The sequence below is a fragment of the Mytilus edulis genome, chromosome 2 (genome assembly GCF_963676685.1).
Source record: "Mytilus edulis chromosome 2, xbMytEdul2.2, whole genome shotgun sequence".
Taxonomy (NCBI): domain Eukaryota; kingdom Metazoa; phylum Mollusca; class Bivalvia; order Mytilida; family Mytilidae; genus Mytilus; species Mytilus edulis.
In genome coordinates, this window is record NC_092345.1 from 58,417,815 (window position 1) to 58,441,397 (window position 23,583).

Consider the following 23,583-nt stretch of genomic DNA (forward strand, 5'->3'; position numbering starts at 1 on the left):
CATGTTGGCTTGCTGCCCCTAAATTGGTAATTGTAAGGAAATTTTACTGATTTGGGTTATTATCTTGAATATTATTATAGATAGAGATAAACTTTAAACAGCAATAATGTACAGCAAAGTAAGATTTACAAATAAGTCAACATGACTGAAATGGTCAATTGACCCCCTAAGGAGTTATTGTCCTTTATAGTCAATTTTAAACAATTTTTATAAAATTTGTAAATTTTTACTAACATTTTCCACTGAAACTAGATAGAGATAACTGTAAGCAACAAGAATGTTCAGTAAAGTAAGACGTACAAACACATCACCATCACCAAAACACAATTTTGTCATGAATCCATCTGCTTCCTTTGTTTAATATTCACATCGACCAAGGTGAGCGACACAGGCTCTTTAGAGCCTCTAGTTTCTTTTAAGACTTGCGGTACAGGATATAAAAAAAGTACAGGTTATCGTAAGGCGTCCAGCAAGGAGCGAACCCAAAACGTATAGAAATAAATAAAAGGTTTAGTTTAAACCAGACGGTTATACCGTTGTCATTAGATCTACGATTATCAAAAGCAAAATAAACCAAAAATACCGAACTCTACATTAAATTCCAAAAAATACCGAACTCTACATTAAATTCCAAGAGGGTAAGTCCATAAAAATTGACAAAATTAAAATTAGCAAAATTAGACAATACCAACTGTCATAAACAAAATGTGTTCCTTAAAAGTTTAGGTTCAACACGTCGTATAAATTAACCAATTAGTTATTGTGGCCATAAATATTATGCAAAGTCAAATTCAGAGGCTGTTTCTCATAACTCTCCTTAAAGAGTACACGTATTTTTAAACGGCTAGGGGTCTGAACAATTATTGTAAATTAAAAGTTGCTATTATATATGAGTTACGCATAACTTCTTTCTTCAAATGTTCTTCAGATCGAATTTGGATTTTACTTTTGTGGTATATAATTTATGTTTTTTAAGATATACTTTTTAGTTGTAACGGATGGAAAAAAGTAAAATCACAAAAATATTACACTCGAAGGAAAATTCAAAACAAAAATGCCGTTATCAAATGGCAAAATCAAATTAGAAAACACATCAAACGAATGAACAACAACTATCAAATTCCTGACTTGGTACAAGCATTGTCAAATGTAGAATATGTTATGGTTCTAAATTTCCCTATGAAGTAGGAGAAAATTGTGGAAAGAAGCATTTTTTTAACCAACAGTTAAAGCATTTGCCATTTTCTAAAACTGAAAATTGTCATTTCTCTTTTTCAGGTTTATATTTAAGAATGAATGCCATGACAATATTTGTTGGGCTAAGTTTAGTTCGAATACTGATAAGCAGTTCATTAGTCATCGTATTTTGAATACAAAACTATTCTATACATTTAACATTTTGTAAATATGTAGACTTTTTGATTAACTCTCTCTTACATCTGCTACACTTCGAAGATTATTCTTTCTTCCAAACGCCATTTATTTCCATTTAGATGTATGTCGATACTGCAAAGAGAACTTAATTCGATTATGTTTTATGTATGCAAATACAGCTAATCTAATATCAATGACTTTGTCAAATACTTTTGTAGTTGTGTCCATATTGACTTGCCAGAGCTAAAATTCATCAAGGTTCATTAAAAATACGTGTTTAATTATCTAGCTATTATATGCAGAGGATTATATATAAAGGCAATATATCCGACAAAGATAATTATAGCATATGTCTTGATATTTATTTTACTAATTGTACTGCACCAGATGCGTATATACCTAATCAATGTTCCTTCTTTGATTCTTAATGACAAACAATTACAAAATACAATAACAAAAACTCTATAGTTTGCATTTCTCTAAATATTGACAATGCAATTTCTCATATGAATTCTTTTAACTGCTTAAACGGTGCCACTTTCACTATGAAGTTTAGAAAAAAAAAATCAAATCCTGAAATGGAAATTTCGTATGCCCTTTTTTTGGCAAAGGTCAAAAATAAAGTCATGTGGCTTATTTTCAACATGTATATGCATCGAAATTTTAAGAGCTTAACTTCTATTAAAATGCTACTAAAATTCTACTAAAATGATGTACTTCTTCTTCTTTTACCTTGACAACTCATGATTATTCATTTTGACCGCTTTCAAAAGGTATTCAGATTGTTAAAATTCCCAAATTGTTTCTATGATCATATCTGGGAACCCGTAGGTAAACATAACAAAATATTTACAAAATATCATAGTTCTCTTTAAAAGAGGCGTGGTTTGTTTATAAAATGCAACATTTAGAGCTGATAAAAGATAAAACCAAGGATGATTCCAGGACCTTATATAGCTTACTATGCGGTATGGGCTTTGCTCATGTTTGAGGGCCGTATGGTGACCTATAGCTGATAATTTCTGTAAAAGAAGTATTGTAAGCTGCTAGTGGAAGAGGTTTCCTCTAATAAGAATTTGGCTGTATTTTGTCTCATTGTATTTTCTCTGTTTTTATGAATTACCTTATAGGTATGCTTGAAGCCAGTAAATAAACTCATCATAGATACCAGGACTAAATTTAGTATATACGCCAGAAATGCATTTTGGCTACAAATGACTCATCAGTGACGCTCGATAATTTGGACGTATAGATCTCGGAGACTCTTCACAAATTTTAAACTCATGAAAGTTTCTTGATGGTGAATTCCCTATCGGGAGGTCTGGGGAAGACACTATGTATAATGTCTGCTAGATATGACAAATGACTTTGCATCTAAGTGCACGTGAATTTTAGAATTTAACCCAAACATATCCAAGACTGAAGATGAATTATATCTCAAAGTCTTATCTTATCATAGAATTTGGATAGGAGCTAATAAGCGATTTTCTTGATTGATTTAAGATGTCGTATTTTGCTAGGACTCGTGGCCTAGATACAAATAAGTTAAGTTGAATTGTATTTGAAGAGCTAAAGTCAATAACGCTTCAGAGGGGTGGAATTTACCACAGTATATGATAAATGTGCTTAATATGGTTGGTTTTGATTACTTGTACGAATCGAATGTTAACTTGAACATATTTAAACAGTTTCTTGGAAAGTTTGTTCGTAGAAAGAAATAATAAAAGCAGTCTAGATATTTTCTCTTAATATAATTTTGCAACCGTAAAACAGCCGATTTTTTCGAACTTGTTTGATTTAAGTCTGCGACACCTTAATTGTGAACACGAAAAATACTGATTACTTGTAAAACAAGTAATATATAGGATGAATCTTAGCGATAGTCACACTTGTCAAATATATTTATGTTGATCTGACGAGTCCGTTGAAAACTCCCTTCTTTATTGTTCTGATTTTTCTGATCTATGTTATTCCTACCTAGCCAGGCCTCTGCCTCACAGAGTTATCGACTTACGATGAATTCAAATATTGGTAGATTATCATTTTGATTAGGTTGGTCCCTAAATTAGTAAAAATATGACAGGTTAAGTCAAATCAATGTTGAGTGAAGTATGATCAAGTATAGTCTTACAGATCATTTTTGGATGTCAAGTTTAAATGTGATTTGTTTGTGCAATACGATTTATGATACTTTGAGTATTTTTTTTCTATATGTTGTATTCAGAAATACGTTTGTTATAACTTCCATGTAAGCTGTCTTAATTTGTAATGCATAAATTTTCATCTCTGATAATGACATGGATATTTTTACGTTTTGTCAGGAACTTTACCGTTGTTATCCATTCGTTTGATCTTTTGATATTGCCAATAGATTAGGGACTTTCGTTTTGAATTTTCCTCTGAGTTATGTATTTTTGTTATTTTACTTTTTAATGCATATTCTAATAGAAGCATTTGTGTGCATCCGTACGCAATTGCGCCCGTTGTAAAAGAGTAGTTTCTAAAATAAATAAATCAGGAAGTAAAAAAGTTTATCTATTTCAAAGACTAGCGTTACGAGTACCACGTGTTTATATCTTTTTGTTTGTTTGTGGGTTTTATTTTGTTTTTTTTTCTTTCTTCTGTCTTCGCTTGTGTGGAATCTTTGTGTTGTTTTCCCCATTATATTATCAAAAACTTCAAGGCACTAAAAAGCTTTATTATCCAAAATTTATGAAAACATTGATATATATTAAAATTTGATTAAGGCTCAATACAACAATTTTTTATTGTTAAAACTACTAACAATACCACGATCAAGCACTGATGCGGATGGCTAAAAGAGACACTTCAGTAAAATTGAAGTCTCGGTTCTTTGATGAGTGTTTTTCTTCGTTATAATGTTGTATTTCGAAGCATGCGCAAATCAAGTTTTTAATGGATTTGGCGTAAATAAATTACATTGGAGTTCAACTAATTTTTCATTTCTACCAGATAAAGGCAACTATAGTATAACGGTGTTCAAATCATAAATCTTTAACACCTGTGTATAAAAAAATGTCTGAAATTATTTTGACAGTTTAGATATAATTGACTTTGTGCCCGCAATGCTTGATCGCGTATATTTCCATACATTACAAACCTGAATTTGGTTTATAGTCTAAAATATACTAACAGCTATAATGTAACAACCTTCTACAAACAACATTTTACACTAACCGATATGACTTCCCGACCCTGATATATCAGAACAAAATTGGGCGCTAGTGCCAAAGCAAGACAAAATACATATGATAAAGAAAAATAAAACCATTGTGTCTTTTAAGCGACATATTCTTAGACTATAGGAGAAAAATATAAGATAAATTATAGCAAACACGAACAGCTTGGTATGTGAAACTAAAATACAATCGAAGCTTTGCATTAATATAGGTCTTACTAGAATTGGAATATGTTAAGGATGTCATCAATTAAATAAATCAAGAAAAGCAACAAAAAAAATGAAATACTACAAAAAGCATTAAAAACAAATAGTTTACTACAGATTTTGTTAACATTACTAGTAGGTTATTCAAGTTCTTGAAATTGCCTATTTTTCAAATAAAAAAAATAGTTTTGATATGTGTAATATTATTAATTTTTCACACTAAGTTGTCTACAATTAAACGAAATATCAGTACACCATAACAGAAATTAGAATATTGATAAGCTAAACTGTAAAACTGTATAAAATGTCTGCAAAACGATAAAGAGAATCAATAAAAAGCAAACTTGCGCATAAACATCACTAATTCTGTCACTGCAAAAGCTGTGCCTCGTCCCCTGATTTAATAAATTAAGTCCAATTTTACATAATGTTTTTCACTGATGCATACTAGTTGAAAAGAGTGCTTTTATGCCTGTTAACTTCCAGCTATTCTCAAACAAGTCACTCACTGAAATATAGCTTACATATTATTACTTTTTAAATATTCAATGAGGTCCGACATTCTTTTTACTCCAGCAGTTTCATTGCCTCTCTTTCCTCCTACAAAGAGAGCCACCATGACTGCTGTTTTTGATCCTGCTATGAATGCCTGGTACATTTGTTTATCATTCAGTGTTTCTCCTTCTCTGTGTTTCCTTTTCAAAGCCATTGTCCCTGCACTATCTTCAAGATGTCGGAGGAACGTGTAGGGGTTACCATCAAGAGTTATCCCGTGTGTGTAGTCACTGCCTTCTTTGTCATCCAGCCATGTACGTGCCTTTTGGATTTCATCTGCCATTATATTTACTCCTTCAGTACTTGCCCATTTACTTCCATCGTTACCATATATTCCTGCGCCGACACATTCACCTACTGCCGATAGATCTCTAACACTTGTGACGTATGAATCCCAACCTGACATGATGCTAATTTATTCTGTAAAAACAAGACAAAAACTATTAAGATGAAATGTAGCAGATCTTTTATATAAAGTATAAACCATGAACAAAGTCAACCATAAAAATAAGGGCAATGTCAAATGAAATTTACCAAACGGACATTACATCTTGTAGTAATTCAAAAAAAGCAAAAAGGCCATTTTCTATGGGGTTGTTATAAGGCTACATTTTTTGACTGTGCCATTTATTCATTTGCCATTTCCAGCAGTGTGTTTTTAATGTACAATTTCATCGGTTATCAAATATTCATATTTTGTTGATCATGTCCATGGCCTCAAAATATCTTGGTTTGTCAGGCATGATCAAACGATCAATCAATGATTGAAATGTGGTCATATATTGTATTGGATACATCTTTAAAATAAAAGACTATTGGTATGTAAGTTCACCATACACCACGCCATAATCTTAATTGTAAAAGACAACACTGGGGACTTGTTAAAGCTTACTGTGTAATACAGTATCTGATTATCATATTACATCTTGACATCCTTTAAACAGGGTACTTATAACACTTTGTAAGGCATGAAATCACTGTGATTGTACTTTATAATTCTATGATATTTTACTATGCTGACTAAGTTGTATAAGCTATCAATCTATACTGATCACTAGCTTATCAACACTTGAGGTTATGAGTCCGAACCCCGCACTTGGCCGATGAATTCGACTACGGTCTTTATTGACTTTCCTCTAATCAAGACTTACCTCCACAATAAGCCAAGAGTGAGGTGGCATAAAACATCGACAATAAATTATATACATATTGATATATGCACGATCAGTGAATATATATTCCCAGGGATAAATACACATGGAAGGGACACACAGTTACCTCCAGAGCAAACACTGAAAACTGGATCTCTTCAAACATTGGCACGTTTTACACGTTGTGGTAAATTCACCAGAAATGTCCAGATAAATAGTAATAATAACAAGAGACATTTTTTGTGTCTTTTTCATTGACCTTTCGAAAACAAATTGTCAGTTTGCTTATTAAGATATTAATGTGCACTTACTATAGTTAATATATGTGTAGCTGGTCGTTTTCTTTTCAACTTACATGTGTAACCTTGCTCCTGTGTGTTTTTTTTTTTTTTTCTTCATATAACAACCAAAATTGCAACAACAAAAAATTGAATAACATCTCAAGGTTAATTACTCCAAGGTTGGTTGTCAAAAATAGAGTAGATAGATCATGTAATGCAAATCATTTTTGCAGTTTTATCTTTTAATATAGCTCCTACAGTTGTTATAATACATGTAACAAGTTGAAAAATGTATTCTTCTTGGGTTATTACTACAAATATGTCCTGCAAATCATTTTTGCAAAATTTAGACTTTCAGCAGTGCTCTTCACGACATTGAAAAAAATGCCAATAATGATTATTTCTGGGGCAAGAACTCCAAGCATGTCTAGTTTTTTTTCTCAAAGTTTCAATGTAGAAACATTTGCTTATTTTGAACCTTTTTGCATTTTACACTTATAACCTAGCTCCTGTGTTGTTTGTTGTAACAGTAAAAATCTACAAATAAATGATTATTTTAGGGGTAATAACTTCACAACATTTTTTTTTCCATTTTCAGAGTAGATATAATTACAGACCTTGTCATGCTGATCAATTTTTCAATTCCCGCTTTTAACTAAGCTTCTTAGTTTTTTTTGAAAATATGGCAAGGAAATGCTAGAAAGGTTCAGATAGCATTTCCAGGGCTATAACTGCATACCAGGAGAACGCATTTTCTCCAATTTTCAGGGTAGAAGCTGAACCTTTTAGCAGTTGACAATTTTAACCTAGCTTCTGATTTTTTATAACAGCCACAACCTGAAAATAATTGATTATTTCAGGGGCAACAACTCTATAACATAACAACAGATTTTTCTCAAATAGTTAGGGTAGATACAACTTGTTGTATTAAACCTTTTTTATTTTTTACTTTATACCTTTAGTTTTCCTGATAACAGCCAAAAACTGCAAATTAATGTGAGCCGAGTTTCCCAATGTTCAGTGTACATTTTGCTCAAAAGTATGACTATTTCCTTGGCAATAGCTCCAGAACAATTCCACAGCAGAGTTTTCGGACACAAAATAAATGTGGTCAAAATTCTTCAAGATATATTGTACGTGTGAGGTATGTTTATATGTTGCCTTACACTTAAACAAATGTTATAGTCTGGAAACTAGAAAAGCCCCTTTATGAGCCCTAATTCCTGCATGTTTGGGCTATTACGCTCATTGACCGGAAACTATATTTTTTTATAATGCTTGTTTTAGCCCAATACTTAGCTGTTGGTACCATAATTCCTAACCATCCTTTTGTGGTATTAAACTTTCTGATAAAAATTCTTTATGAGATCCATTCAATTAAACTAAAGTTATTGTCAGGAAACCAAATCATGTGTTTCGTACAACGCAAAATAAACATTTTTTTTTACCAATTTTTATTGTAGACGGTTCTGATCTTTCTATAATTTACAATTATGATCTAGGGCCTTTTTTTCTCGTGATAACAGCCAAAATCTGCAAATAAATGATTTTTTCCAGGGGCAACAACACGATAACAAGTCTACAAATATTTCTTCACTTTTCAGGGTGGATACATCTTGTCCTGAAGATTTAAGTAGTTTATTCTTTTAACAAAGCTCCTGTACTTTTTATGATATCAGTCAAAATTTACAAATGATTGCACGTGTAATAATTCTGTAACAAGTGAACTAATTTTTAACCAATTTACAGAGTAAATACATCTTGTGTGGATCCTTTTTGCACTCTACACTTTGAACCTAGCTACTTTGTTTTCATGATGGCCAAAATCTCCAATACCATGAGTATTTCTTAAGCAATAACTCCAAATCGGGTCTCATAATTTCAAGGAAGATCAACATCTTGTCTTGTCAATCTTTGTTTACATTTTACATTTATACCCTAGCTCCTTTATTTTTAACAGCCAAACACTGCAAATTGATAATTTTTTCAAACCTCAACAAGATGCTCCGCAGGGCGCAGATTTATACGACCGCAGATGTCGAACCCTGAACAGTTGGGGCAAGTATGGACACAACATTTAAGCTTGATACAGCTCTGAATTTGGGTTGTGATTAAATATTCGACACAACATAGGTTTCTGACACAGAATGAATGTGGTCTAAGAACTTAAACTTAAAAACTAAAAAATTTAAAATTGGACATTTACCTATTATGGTCCAATATCCAAAATCTAAATACATGGTTAGATTCGGCATATCATAGAACCCCAAGAATTCAATTTTTGATGAAATCAAATAATGTTCAATTTTAGACCCTTTAGACCTCAATGTGGAACAATTTGATAACCGGGCCCAAATATTAAAAATCTAAATACATGATTAAATTCAGCATATTGAAGAACCCATATATTCAATTTTGTTGAAATCAAACAAAGTTTAATTTTTGACCCTTTGGTATATCTTATTTGGGCCCTTTTTGGCCCCTAATTCCTAAACTGTTGGGACCAAAAAACTTTTCTTTTATGGTCATTAACCTTGTGTTTAAATTTCATAGATTTATATATACTTTTACTAAAGTTAGAGTACGAAAACCAAATGTCTTAGGACGACGATGATGATTGTCAACGTGATTCCAATATACAATTTTCAATTTTTGCAGTCGTATAAAAATAGGGCAACACTTTTCTCCCAACTTTCAGGGTTGATACATCTTGTCGAGCTGATGACATTTGCAATAAACACTTTTTTTGTACCATTGAACTAGTCACGATTGAAAACTGGTAAAAATAAGGATTATTTTTATTTTTTTGTTCACTTTAATGAGAACTGATTATCTAAGTTATGTTTAAAATTATGATCAATCCACTGTACTTTATATATCTCAAAAGTAGTGATAAACCTTGGAAGATTTTTAAAAATATCAACTCGTGCAAATCTTTACCCCAAAATTTTATAAAGTATTTATTAAACTGTTGTTTAAGCTTTGAATTAAGACTTAACATTTAAAGGGTATTTCAATTAATTTGATAAACAGCAGTCCTTTTGATACTCGTAAATGTCTACTACAGCATGCTTTACAGGGGTGAAATACTATGATCCTAGACATTTTTCACAGGGACATGGAAATACTTTCATATTAAATCATAAGTCTCAAAGGCATTATAAAAGCTTTATTAAGCAAGGAAATTAATAAAGTAAAAGAAAGCTGGTATAAAAAGGTATACCTGGCACTATTAAGTAAACATGTATATGACATGTGTGTATGACATATGTAGTGATGGCTAAACTGACACATACTTATGACAAAAATGCTCAAATCCTCAATACATATAACAAAAAATGCTTAAACATATGTTGTACCATCTTACATCAATATAATTGTGAAAATCTGAACATTTATCTTTTACTTACTATATTTGGCACATACACTGAAATATAGATAATTCACTAAATCCTAACATAAAATCTCTACATCATTGAAGCTTTATTCTAATTTTGTATACAAGAAATTAACAATATGAGGTCTATGGTTTTCTATACTTTCTGACCTGCAAGATATGCATCACATATAATAATGTTAAAAAAAATATCTCTAAAAAAGATAATATAAAGTTTTTTTCAAAGAGAAGTTTTTAAATATGTTCACTTTGTGATACATATATTTTTCTATATTTCTATGTATATGTTTGTGTGAAAATGTAAACATTTATAGCACTTTTTCTGCATATTTATAGCACTTGTTATGTATATTTATATCACTTGTTCTAACAATAAAGAACGAACACATCTAGCTTATACTAGCAATGCACAGATCTACCTAAATGTCCTAATAGAACACTGTTATTATGCTTTGAAGGTACATGTATATGAACCTTCAATAATACTTTCACTGTGATAAATTTAAGTCGAAAAAATACATGTACATTATGGTAAAACATTAAAAAAAATTTACTCTGTGTATTTCAAATCAACTGGTAACATCATCAGAAAGTTTCTTTAGATAAGAGATGCAAATATTTCAGACATTTTTTATTCTTTTTAATTCCTTTCTTCAAATTTTTATAACATTTCTACCGTTTTCACATTTACTTAGAAAGTTAAACTTTGCTTTCCTTCCAGTAACCTTTAGATAACTACTGTCCATGAACATCCCAGTATAATAAAAGAATATACATGTATATATAACGACCAAATCTCCACATCAAAAACAATTTCTTAGGAAAAAATAGAACTGTCAGTGAACTTAATTGAAGTTGGATTATCTCCCCTTGATGATGGAAGTTTTTAACGACCTTGACTGGCTTAACAGCCCTGGCACGGCTCCCCTTCAACATGTTGGACAGGGATTATCTCCCCTTCACTGCACATCCTGGGGTACATGAAGAAAAGTGTAGTGTATTAATTTTACAACCATGGCAAATTTCATCGATTTCAATCAAGTCGTAACAAAGATGTGCTTACAGGGCACATAAACAGACTTACAAGCAGGGTGGTTACTGTGTACCCCTCTAAAATCAACCAATCAAAATACTGGATTTGGTGTTGTTATGAGCACTTATTTTCTACTTTGAGTACTAAGTTAAATTTCATAACCAAGGGCCCAGGTCTTCTGTTATCGAACCAAGAAATATCCTTCTTGTGTGATCTTACACATGCAGACCTTCCATAAAAAAACATGAACTTATGCAAATGTACAACTTCATATTTTTGAATTTCTCTCAATATGTATAAGCACATTTCAATGTAATGCCAGAGCTGTGGGTTAATGTTTCAAAACTAGAAAGTATTTAATATCAAATTATATAAACTTATCACAAATGAAAATATCAACCTTGTACGTTAAACACAAATGCCCAAAAATATAACTCAATTTACGTATTTCTTTATCAACGAAAGTTCATTCAAATTCACAACCAACTGCTGAAAAAATTTCTTAACATTTCAGATTATGTAAAATCTTTTATTAAATTAGAAAAAATAATGGTTATATGTGTATTGCTGAAATCAAAAGAGGTTTTCTTCATGTACAAAAATTAGACTTGTTACTTAATTGTTCATGCATGTTGCCTAACTGGCAGATTGTTATATGTTATTTCAAACAGTAATTATCATTATCAGTGTAAAAATCTTTGATTGCTTAAATAATAACTTTTGTAAAAAGCTTTGATTTCTGAAAAGTGCAAAAGCACAAAACAACCAGCAAAGAGACAATAATGCAGCGTATTGTTACAACTTATTTGCCGGGCAATTAAAAATTCTGGCAAATCCCTTCACAATATAATGTAACAAAACAATCAAACAAGCATATGACATCAAAATGCAATCACTTTAGCATGGTAAATTGGAACATGTATTTAAACATCTGTCTGAAAACAATACGTCATAATGCTCATCATTCATTTTCTATTTACTAACTACCCTAGTAATACTTGTTTGTATGTTTATCACAGTGTTTACATCCTGTCTCAACCTATCAACATTTAATATATTTATATACGTATAAAAATACTAGTAAATCGCAATTAAGTACAAAACTTTTGGCAAATTACTCTTTCAAAAACGAGTTACACCCTTTGAACAAGAGAATGATTCTTTCTTTGTGCCGCATACTACTAATTCATTAATAATTTTTAATTAGACAATGTTTTTATATGATTATGATGTTAGACAGCAACCCAAAGACAGAAAAAACAAAAACAAAACAAGACATTAACAGGTCTGACAAATGGTTTGCAACTTTAGAAAATTGTGTATACTCTTAAATCTAAATCCCCCCAAAAATGTCTTCTTCTAGGGAATTTATACACGAAAAAAATCATAATAATAAAACGAAACTGTAATGCTATATAGTACACTTCATAGATATAATGCTGTCAAAACATAATAGGTATGCTTAATGTTTAGACACTTTTACCCTTGAAATAGAATTATACCCAGAGCATAAATAATACTAGATGTACCCCTTTTCTCTTAAAATTCCATACAACTTGAACAGCATACAACATATTTTAAATTTATGTTTGTACCATGAAACAGATGAAAATACTTCTTAATATACTGCTTTTATTAATTAATGTATATCTTACAACCACTTAAAAAAAATGTAAAAATTTTACCACTTAAAAATGTAAAAATTCTGTGTTATTTGTCGAAATGTTTCAATATTATGATACAAATATAACTACATGTAAAAATTTTATGACTAAAGTATAAATGTATAAAAATCATTACATCAACACTGGTATCCCCAAAAAAAACATAACAAAGTCAATACTCTTACAATTCTATTAAACGTACATTTGAAAGGAATCATTCATTTTCAATCATACTGTTTTTCCATTAACAATAACATGTGATAGATTTGAATCATTGAAGTTTGCCGTCATTTTTAGGGAAGAGTCTTTGCCCTTCAAAAATGCTATTACTATTCAGTAACTTACAATTGTATTCAAGAGCCTACAACAAACACTCATACAAACAGTTCCTGTAAAAAATTAACAAATGCATCTACTGATCGGTATATTTATTTACACATTTATCACAGAACTATTATAATACAAATTTGAATCAATCTACCAGTTTTCAATAATGTCTGTTTTAACTGTGGTATAGTGTTACTGTACCCTCAATTTAAGTAGTAGTGACAATCTATCTACTTGTAAGGCAAGATATCCATATTAATACTCAACAATTGATACAAGAAAAATCAAATATTATCGTAGATTATACATTATGAAAACTGATAGACTGATTCACATTGACTTAAAACATATGCACCAAATGCCTTTCCTCGTTTCAATTCAATTACTTTACTTCCAATTTTTTGAAATATCAGATAAGGGAGCATTGAATAATAAACCTCCAAAGCTATGAACATTCATGACATTTTAAATACAGTGAAACCTGTCTAAACCGAACACCCACGGGACTTTGCGTTTTGTTCGGTTTTCACAGGTGTTCGGATTGTAGAGGTAAACGGAAGTCGACACCAAAATAATTTTGGCATTTACTGACAAGGGATAATAGGTGACACAACAGACGACAGTTTATTTTTGTGTTGATTTAGATGTAAATGTAAAAATATAAGAAGATGACGTTTTGCTACATGTTTGTTTAACAAATCAAACGCCACTCTGTCCATCACGCTCGTCGTTATAAGATGTCCGACGTGGAGCGATTTTGCTTTTTATAATTATTTTCTCATCCGTTCATTCACTAACCAATTCAGATTCACAGCCACTGTCAAATGAAGATTCCGTAGTTGAATCGGGAACGTCATTGTACACACGGGTTCTCGGACTAAACTGTTCACCCGCTGGTTGATACTTCGGCACACGATAAGAGTGAAACAACAGCAGGGATCCAGTTTATTCTTGGACTTTATCGTTGCTAAATAGCTAACGGAGGTCTTCGGGAGCATTCGATTCAAATATATAGGGCCTCTAAATCGAAATCCATTGACCTTGTTGTGTTGCACGACTTCTTAATCCAGTGATAGGCTTTAAATCTATTATTTAATTAAACAGTTTAGCTACAGAATGGCAGTTACGATTTTGTGGCCGTAATTATTTGAGTAATGTGCATTTAATTCATCTGAGGGAAAGTTCCTTTCTTGTCATTATCGGCGATGGGGTACCTGACCAGTTTAACGTTTCTTTACACTTTATACATGGACACAAACATGCTAATTAGTTTGTAATAACAACTCACAAGTTCATTTAACCTCAAATACATACCCTCGGGGATACCCTGCCATCCTGTGTTTGTTTAATTATATCATGCAAATAATTAATAATATTTTAGTGTTTTGATTGGTATTGACAGGTAATTTTTAAATATAAATTTACTAACTAGTCTTCAAAAAGCGTTCGGAATTCGGTGTTGACAGGGTTCGGTTTTTTCAGGTTAGATTAACGTTAATTGATAGGGAAATTTTGTGGGATTTTGAAAATTGTTCGGTTTAAACTGAAATTCGGTTTTATCAGGGTTCGGTTTACCCAGGTTTCACTGTATCTTCTTTCTTCAGACTGAATCAATTTATAAAAATAACTTAGGCAAGCGCTTCATAAAATGCTTCTGTTTTAACACCTATAGCTAACCAACGGTTTCATCTAGCCAGAAGTTTAATTTTTAAATATGCAATTTTAAGATTATGAAAATTTGTGTAAGTGTTTATACTTCCTGCATAAATACCCTAATAATTATGACTTAAAATTATGAGAGGCCATAGACCATTCAATACCTTCAAGGCAGTAAACAAACAGTTCCATAGAAGTAGTTTTTATAAGTATACATGTTATATAGACAAAAACTCACAAAGATTGTCAGAAAGGCAGTTTATCAAAGCCTACTAACTTCTTACTCAAAATACAAATATTTTCTATGCTCTTTTCTCTTAGCTACAGTTTACAAAACCATTTTACTCAATTCAGAAAAGTGAAATAATAATTAAATTTATTTTTAATCTTTATATAGGATAAAGATTTTTTTGACAAACATATGAAACCAAGATAAAACACATTCATGAAGGTGTCTATATTATATATATAGGTTCACTACAAATACAACATACCGGGATTAAAATCTTTGGTTTGCTTATTGAAGTAGACAGCAATCTGTACACAAATGCATTGATTACAAATGCAAAGGTCTTATGATATTTTGATTGAAAGGTTTTAAATGATAAAATTATAAAGGTCTAAATTTGCATGAAAATTTCTCGAAGTACATTTTTTTTGGGGTACAAACATCTAAACATTTTTTAACTTTCATTTTCATGAAAGCCTGACAGATCTTTATAAATGACTAGTTAATATTATATAAATACTGGATTAAGTTATTTAATTGGAACTACTTGCTACATGTTAAACATACACAGTTACCTTATCTAGGTAAATGTATAATTCTTACTAAACAAAAGATGCATCTTATATACACATAAATAGACCTGAACGTCTTACATATCTATTTATACAGCACATGGTTTTAGTTGAATATCACACTCTGGTTTTCTCTTTTCTTTTTTTCACATTTCTCTAGTACAATAAAAATAAAAATTTGAAATATTGTGGGTACAATGACATATAATAATATCAGACAATAAAAGCCACAATTTGCACTCTGAAAAGAGAAAAAAACAGGTTTTGTTTAATTGCTCTGAATTTTGAGTCTAGAGAAAACTAAAAGTAATAGATTGGTAAATAGAAACTCAGCATCAGTTTATTTGTTTTAAAATTTTGTACTAGTTTAACAGGATTGGAAGTTATTCTTGATCTAGATTGTCATTGGCTGAATTCCAACTAACTTACAGTACATTTCCAACATACATCTTTACAAATTCAAATACAGCATATGTTTCTTAGTTTTAAAAGATAGACAAAGAAACAAGAGATTGCCAAGATTTTCCTTCCTGCTTTGTAGAAGAAATAAAACCACTAACATATCTGATATCTGAAGAATATGAATATTGTATCCAAAGATATTGGTCTTATAAATACTGCTATTTCTCTGGAATAAATGTTCAGTACATTTTACTTCAAACCTTCTAAAAGAAAAATATATTCATTTGAGTTCAGCAAACAGAACTGATTCATCTTATGGTCACTGTATATTTACAGTATAAAACAAATGAAATGTACATGTACAATGAAATGCTACAAAATGTGTTGTCAAATATAATATCATAAGCGAACTGCAATTTACAATCAACTAAACTTAATTAGCTTGTACATATATACTAAGGAAAGGATGAATTGCTGGACTGTTTTCGTCTTTGTTTGATCGTTTGACAGCATAATTTACGAATTTGTTAATTCTAATGTAAACATGATTACATATTAACGCTTTTCAGGTATTCAATAAGATCATTCATTCTTTTTACTCCTTCAGTGTGGTTTCCTTGCAAGTCCCCTTTGAAAAGTGTGATCATTAGTGATGCTTTAGCTATCTGCATAAACATCTGATATTTTTCTGCAGAATCAAGTTGTTCTATTTCATCTCCATTTTCATTTCTTTTTGCTTTTCTTTTAAATACAAATGTGTCCGTTCCATCTTCAAATTTTCTTAAATAGGCGAATTTCAATCCTCCAATTTCCAAACCAGCACCTTGTTCATATTTTTTTTTTTCAACATAGTCAACTGCACTCCTTACATCTTCTGGTGTAAAATCAGGCATGGTACTAGTTTTAGCATAAGTACTGCCGTTCGCTAGACCATAAATAGCAGAACCTGCACATGCATTTGGTGCTGAGCAAGATGCAACACTTTCTGGGTACTGACTCCAATCACTCATCTTTCTGAAGAAAAAAAATAAAGCAAGGTTTAAAGACAACATTATACAGATACATACATTTTTTCAGGAATAGAAAAAAAAACTTATTGGTAAATATTTTCATCTTAAATATGCTACTAGAATTATCTTGCAAAAATGCTTTCATTCAATGTTCTGAAGAAAACCTGAGGGAAAAAAGTAACAAAAACTTGAGTGCATCAGACATGTCAGAAAATTACTTGTATTAAACTTTGACTTTTCTATTTTTCTTAATCTGTTAAATCTGAATAGCAGTATTCAGGCCTCTTTTAATACATATCTAGACTAATTAGAATGTACATTTTTCAGTAGTTTATAAATGTTGGACGAGTACTGTTTTGTCAAATAGTCATCATTCCAACACTTTTAATATTTAGGTTATACAATTTTGTTTTCAAACCATGCACTTATTTTGGTCTCCATAAATACTATAACATGTTATTTTTCATGCCTAGGTTGCACTTAGTAAATACAGCTGTTTCTAAAACCACACCTCTTTTGCTGAGATATCAACTTCCCAGGTCAAAGGTAATGGTCAAAAACATTGGTTTCAGTTAACAACCCCTTGTCCTATGGTGTAGACATATTCATAGATAATTTTGTTTACATACTGGATCCCAGATATGATCTCTATGTTTCATCTTGTAGAGACATAACTTGGGGATGTTACCAGTTAATATTTATATTCATGGCATGCAATCAAATTGAAATCTGTGGAAATCCTTATACATATAGGAATAGTACAGGATTTTAATGTAAGTTTAAACTCTTAGAAGTTCTGGGCATATAAGCGTTGAAAATATGCCGCACAGCCCTATATTTTGACCTTTGAAAAAATATTGTAGTGCATATGAACTTTCCATTCTAGGATACAATTTTTTTTAAAGTACAGTTTAAGCCATTCCTATGGGAAATTGCAGTGTTCGTATTTACAGAAATGTAATTTTTAAAGAAAACTTTTTAACCAGCAAAAAATGAACGTAATCAACCTCCTTTAGTAACAACAAGCTCTTAAAATCGTGCATTAAATGTCACATTTTTCAGCCCTTTATAGCTTGCTGTTCAGTTTGAAAGGCTGTACTTTGACCTTTGATGGTTTACTTTTACAAATTGTGACTTGGATGGAGAGTTGTCCCATTGACACTCATACACATCTTCTTATATCTCTATACACTGAACATGTATCTTTCATTGTGGAGTTTAAATTTGTAATCTGTGAGTAAATATCTAAAAAAACCTACTTCATGCATAGTCATGCAAAATGTTAACATTTAATAGAACATTTACATATTTTTCAGTCCAACATGTCACAAATTGAAACCACAGTACACAAATATGCAGATAAATTTATAAATATACATGTACACTTGATTTTATTTTATATTTCATTGATATACACATGTAAATACATACATCACAGAACACATGCTGACTTGTATAAATGACAGTACAATCATTTATGAAAATGACGAGAGCTAGCAAAATCACTGACAATGTACATCAAAATATTTTATAACAGTCCACTCTAGAAACATTGTTAAATCTACTAATTTGAAGCATTAAAAACTCAAAAGTACAATACTGTACATGCTTGTACTTTTAATGTTCCTTTTTTGAACACACAAAATGTACATCAATGCTGACAACAACTGTACAATGCAATGCAGACGGGCATGCCTTGTACCAACCTGAAAGGGACTTTCTTGGTAAGAAAAATTCCATCTAAATAAAATCTCCAACTCAATAACATGTGACTACTGTTCAGGACTGAATAAATTGCCGTTCTTCTTCCTTGGACAGTGAATTCAACAGCAATCAACAAAGTATCTGTCTTTAATGCCATGGCATCCTTACAGTTGTAACAATTATGCCTTCAGAACATTCCATGAATGGATATATTTGAAAATGTTTGAAAGTTTGGCTCAGCGAATTATAATATGGCTTTTCTAAGTAAAGCCTTTCAACCATACATGTCTACAACATATTATGTTTCCCACGGTGACAATTTCAGGGATTGAATTTATGGCGCTATTTGAAACCAGTATGGTCTTAAGCAACAATGATACTCCGTCAGAAATTGACGATAAATGGCTAAAAGACGCCCTTGTAGATTTCTTAAAAGGGCAGGCTACTGGCACTGCCGCTTCAAGGCAGCACTTGCAACCTCAAAGTGAATGGGATTGATATACATGTAAGTTGTAATAACTTGTTTCCCAATCCACTATAAATAAGTATGTTTTCGCTAAGGTTTGGGAATTTTAAATATTTTGGACATTGTGGAAATGCTCATCTGATCAGTGAAATTATTATGGTAAATGTTAAAAGCATTGTTGTGTAAAAAGAAAGTGTTAAATGAACATGGTTTGACATAAAAAAAACAAAAAAAAACAAAAAAAAAACAGTTAAAATTGATGCATGAACTGAAGGATACATTTCAAGATGTAGCTTGTCAGATTATATAGTAATGTATGAAAATTAACAGCTCCACCAGGAGTGCATCATAGACCCATTGCGTATTCAAAGAAATAAAGTTCAATATCTTCTCAATGTCATATCAGAAATTTATGAAAACCTAAAGGGGGGTTATCTTAATCTTTACAAACTATTCATGAAAACTTTACGCTTTTTAGTTATTGTCCGACATGTTGATGATGGACAGACAGACAAACGGACAATAGTAAAACCTCCCCTAAACAGTTTTATAAACCAAGGTTGGAGGTACCATTTAAATACACCATTTGCTATTTCCCTGCCGTTACAGGACATTACAAAGGTTCCTGTAAAATTTGGCGTCACAATAGAAAATGTCTGAAGCCAAAAGAGAAAGTCATTGTTGTTGTATGACATCAATAGTTCAAAGTGTTGCAGACTCCCAAATAACAATAAGGTATATTGGTCAATCACAAAGTCTTAATCAAACAAAAATAGACACCAGGCCAGGACAAAAAGCAAATGATGATCACTATGAACAGTCTTCAAATCTCTTCATAGAAAAACTGAACACTGAGCAGTACCAATCCCACCAATAATAATTTGGGTGTGATCTCAGGTGCTTTTGAATGGTAAGCAGGTACCAAAAATTGGGATGAACAGTTTTCTGCTAAAGTGACAAAACTTGCATTTATTGTATACCTATCTGAACACCTGATCAACAACAAAAGGAATAGTTGACCTTTAAATTTCATGTTAAATCTAACAATAGAAATTCTGTTCAGTGAGGCATAAGTGAGTAGAATTTACCTGATCATCACAGCTTTCAATCATGGTGAACAATAGATTGTATGTTTAGTCAGATATGAGATAAGCAGCAACTTGGGCATGTGTATATTAAATTAAGTACACAAATTGGTGCATCAACTGTTGCAGGTTACTGCCATAATAAGTAGAAAATGCCATTCTGCCCTATTTTGATTTAAATCTAGTCTAAACAAAAATACCCCTCTATAAGGATTATCCCTCTATACAGGTATAATCACCATATAGAGGGTCTGTTCCCAACCTGTTCAAGAAACCAAGTGCCGAAGTGGTCACGCCCCTTTTTTAAGGTTTTAAAGAATTTGATAGAGGGGATGAGTAATCGCATGAACAAAGTTTCAATAATTATAAGTATCAAGCAAATTGAGAGTTCATTCCTCAATCTTTTAAAGTTGATTGGAACGATATATTAAACCTCAGACATGTGCCCGGAAGTGAATTATTGAGTGTCCCGATGAGGACATTTCCTAACACTTGAAGCAACACATACATATCACGTGGGTATTTACAATGGAATTTGGGATATAATTTACTGATTAAGTGTACTTTTTACCTGTATGTTTTGTATTAATTATGTGTTAGCCGTATTACTGTTTTAGTTCTTCGCAGACAAACTTTTGCCGGTATGACAGTCTGACTTTCTTCTATCGGAAGTGATTCTAAAAGGAAGATGACATCACAACTTTCCCACAATTCCATATAATTACCATCTTAAGGTTAAAGAACGTTCTTTGAAATTCGAAGAATTTAAGGTTACCCGCAGTATTATATTATAATAAAGTCGTACAAAAATTAATACAACAATGAACAGATGTGCGACTTCTGCAATCGTTACTGTACAGTTCGAAGAAACACTGCTCTGAAAAAAAAATAATTCATACATTCTCAGAGGCGGATTTAAGTGGGGAGGGGGGCAGGGGTCCCGCCCCCCCCCCTTTTGGGAAAAAATTTTGTTGCTTATATAGGGAATCACTGAAGCGTGTCTGGAGCGGGCCCCCTCTTAGATCAGTCAGTGGGCCCCCCACTTATGAAAATTTCTGGATCCGCCACTGATTCTCATTGTTTTTGATTTCTCTTTTTTTTTGGGGGGGGGGGGGGGGGGGGTGGGGTGGGAAGGGTACAAGTAAACTCGTCACTAATGGACAAAAGTCAAATCGGCACCTTTTTATAGTCTATTCGGCAATTAGGCCATCTGATGAACTTTGATATACTATATATAAATAATTGGCAATCAAACTCGCATGTCAAGTTGAGGGAGGGAGGAGGGTGCATGCCAAGAATTCCTCGCTAAAAATTCGGGTCGACCTCCTACGGCTCCCATTAGTAGTTAAAGGTTTGATTCATTCAGCAAATTAATGTATGACCTTCATGTACCTGTCGTTTAGAATACGGCAATATACCAAATGGTCTTGATCATCCATGTAATTTGTTCCATGGGATATTTGCAGAACTTCAACGGAGGCAATTTCTTGGCATGTATTGTAAGCAAAATATTTCTGACCTAGACCTTTTGTCCTTTTCTTATTTAAAACATGTTCATTGGAATCCAGGAATTTGTTAAATGATGAATCTGAAAACGCATCACACGGTATAGCTAACTTATATATGTAAATCCTGAAACCAAATTTCAGAAATTCTTGTATTGTAGTTCCTATGAAAGATGTGACGAAATATTCATGGGACGGACGTACTGACGGATCATCGGGATGGACTGACGGATGAATAGACTGCCGGACGGACAGACAGAGGTAAAACAGTATACCCCCACTTTTTGTACAGCGGGGTATTAAAAGGAATATGTACATTTGTTGGTTTTTGTTTTTGTTGGTTTTTTTTTTTTTTTTTTGGGGGGGGGGGGGGGGTCCGTGCCTCCGTCAAAGCTCTAAAATTAATCCACTGAAACTAAATGTCCCAACTTCAAAAATACTGCATATCGTATTAGAATAGATAGACTACTTTACTATTTATCAAATCTTACAAGGTATTTGCTTAGGGTATTTTTTCAAAAATCTGACCCCCCTCGCCTCCCCATTAATTTGGCTAGAGATATAGGGCTAGAGTTTGGATCTCAACATGGTTAATTCCGCCGCATTTTTGCCCTTATCCCCATTCAGGTATTTTTGGCCTTTGTTAGTCTTGTATGTCTTTTTTATATCCTTGTTTATTTATATGTTTTTGAGTTTAGTGTGACGTTACTTTACTATGCACTAGTACACATTCTTTGTTTTGGGCCAGCTAGAGCCCGTCTCTGGTTGCGGTAATTCACGCTGTGTCAATGAAGAACCATTGGTGGCCTTGTGCATTTTTCTGCTCTTTGATCGGGTTGTTGTCTTTTTGATACATTCCCCGTTTTCATTCTCAATTTTATGTTGATGTTTAAGTTAAAGTTTTTTCTCATTTCTATTTTCATAGTTTTGAACAGTTTAATGAGTATACTATCACTTTCTAACAAAAATCAAAACGTTACTTCACCGACAGAATGTCTCAGTTCTATTCAAACGAGCAAATAAAAAAAGCAAATACGATGTTTGAATCTGTATTATACGTCAAACGATCTACATTGGAATTTTTGTTTTCTAAAGATTAACGCAGAATTAGCAAATTACCGAAATCGTATGGTTTGGTTCAGCGATTGACATGGTTCGGTTTAGTGTCTAGAAAATATTCATGGTTTTGATCAAGTAAGTCATGGTTTAGATCCAAAATAATATATATATGTTTTTCACCTCAATATTGATAGTTTGTTTGAAAACGCTTGTAAATAAACGAAAATACGCAAATTACCAACTAACCGTAAGAAGAAAAAAACATTAAACAATATTTGGAGGATGTTGTCGATAAACCGTACATTAAATCATTTTACTTTTCGTGTCTTGTCTTTGTATGCAAATCATACAACTAAGAGTGTCTTCTAAAAGAATTAGGAATAAATAAGCACACATACAAAAAAACATATGACAAGGATGAGATTTTGGCGAATCATAAGTCCCTCTTGGCTTCTATGAACATTTAACATTGAGCATGCAGCAAATCGGAAGACCTAAAAGAGGGACAAAAGATACCAAAGGGACAGTCAAACTCATAAATCTAAAACAAACTGACAACGCCATGGCTAAAAATGAAAAAGACAAACAAATAACAGCACACACGACACAACATAGAAAACTAAAGAATAAACAACACTAACCCCACCAAAAAACTAGGGGTGATCTCAGATGTTTCGGAAGGGTAAGCAGATCCTGCTCCACATGCG

The 23,583-nt window shown here is 32.0% G+C and overlaps 1 protein-coding gene and 1 long non-coding RNA gene across 2 annotated transcripts; both read right to left on the reverse strand.

Annotated features, from left to right (window-relative positions):
• Positions 1-4,056: 4,056 nt before the first annotated feature.
• Positions 4,057-5,779, reverse strand: LOC139512515 (uncharacterized). The gene has a single exon (XM_071300173.1). It carries the CDS (start codon positions 5,739-5,741, stop codon positions 5,301-5,303), a length of 441 nt encoding a protein of 146 aa, XP_071156274.1. The 5' UTR covers positions 5,742-5,779; the 3' UTR covers positions 4,057-5,300.
• Positions 5,780-15,030: 9,251 nt separating this feature from the next.
• LOC139512517 (uncharacterized) lies at positions 15,031-21,006 on the reverse strand. Its single transcript, XR_011662292.1, has 2 exons — positions 20,884-21,006; positions 15,031-17,061 (listed from the first exon to the last, which is right to left on the reverse strand). It is a non-coding gene; the product is annotated as an uncharacterized lncRNA (long non-coding RNA).
• Between the last annotated feature and the right edge of the window lie 2,577 nt (positions 21,007-23,583).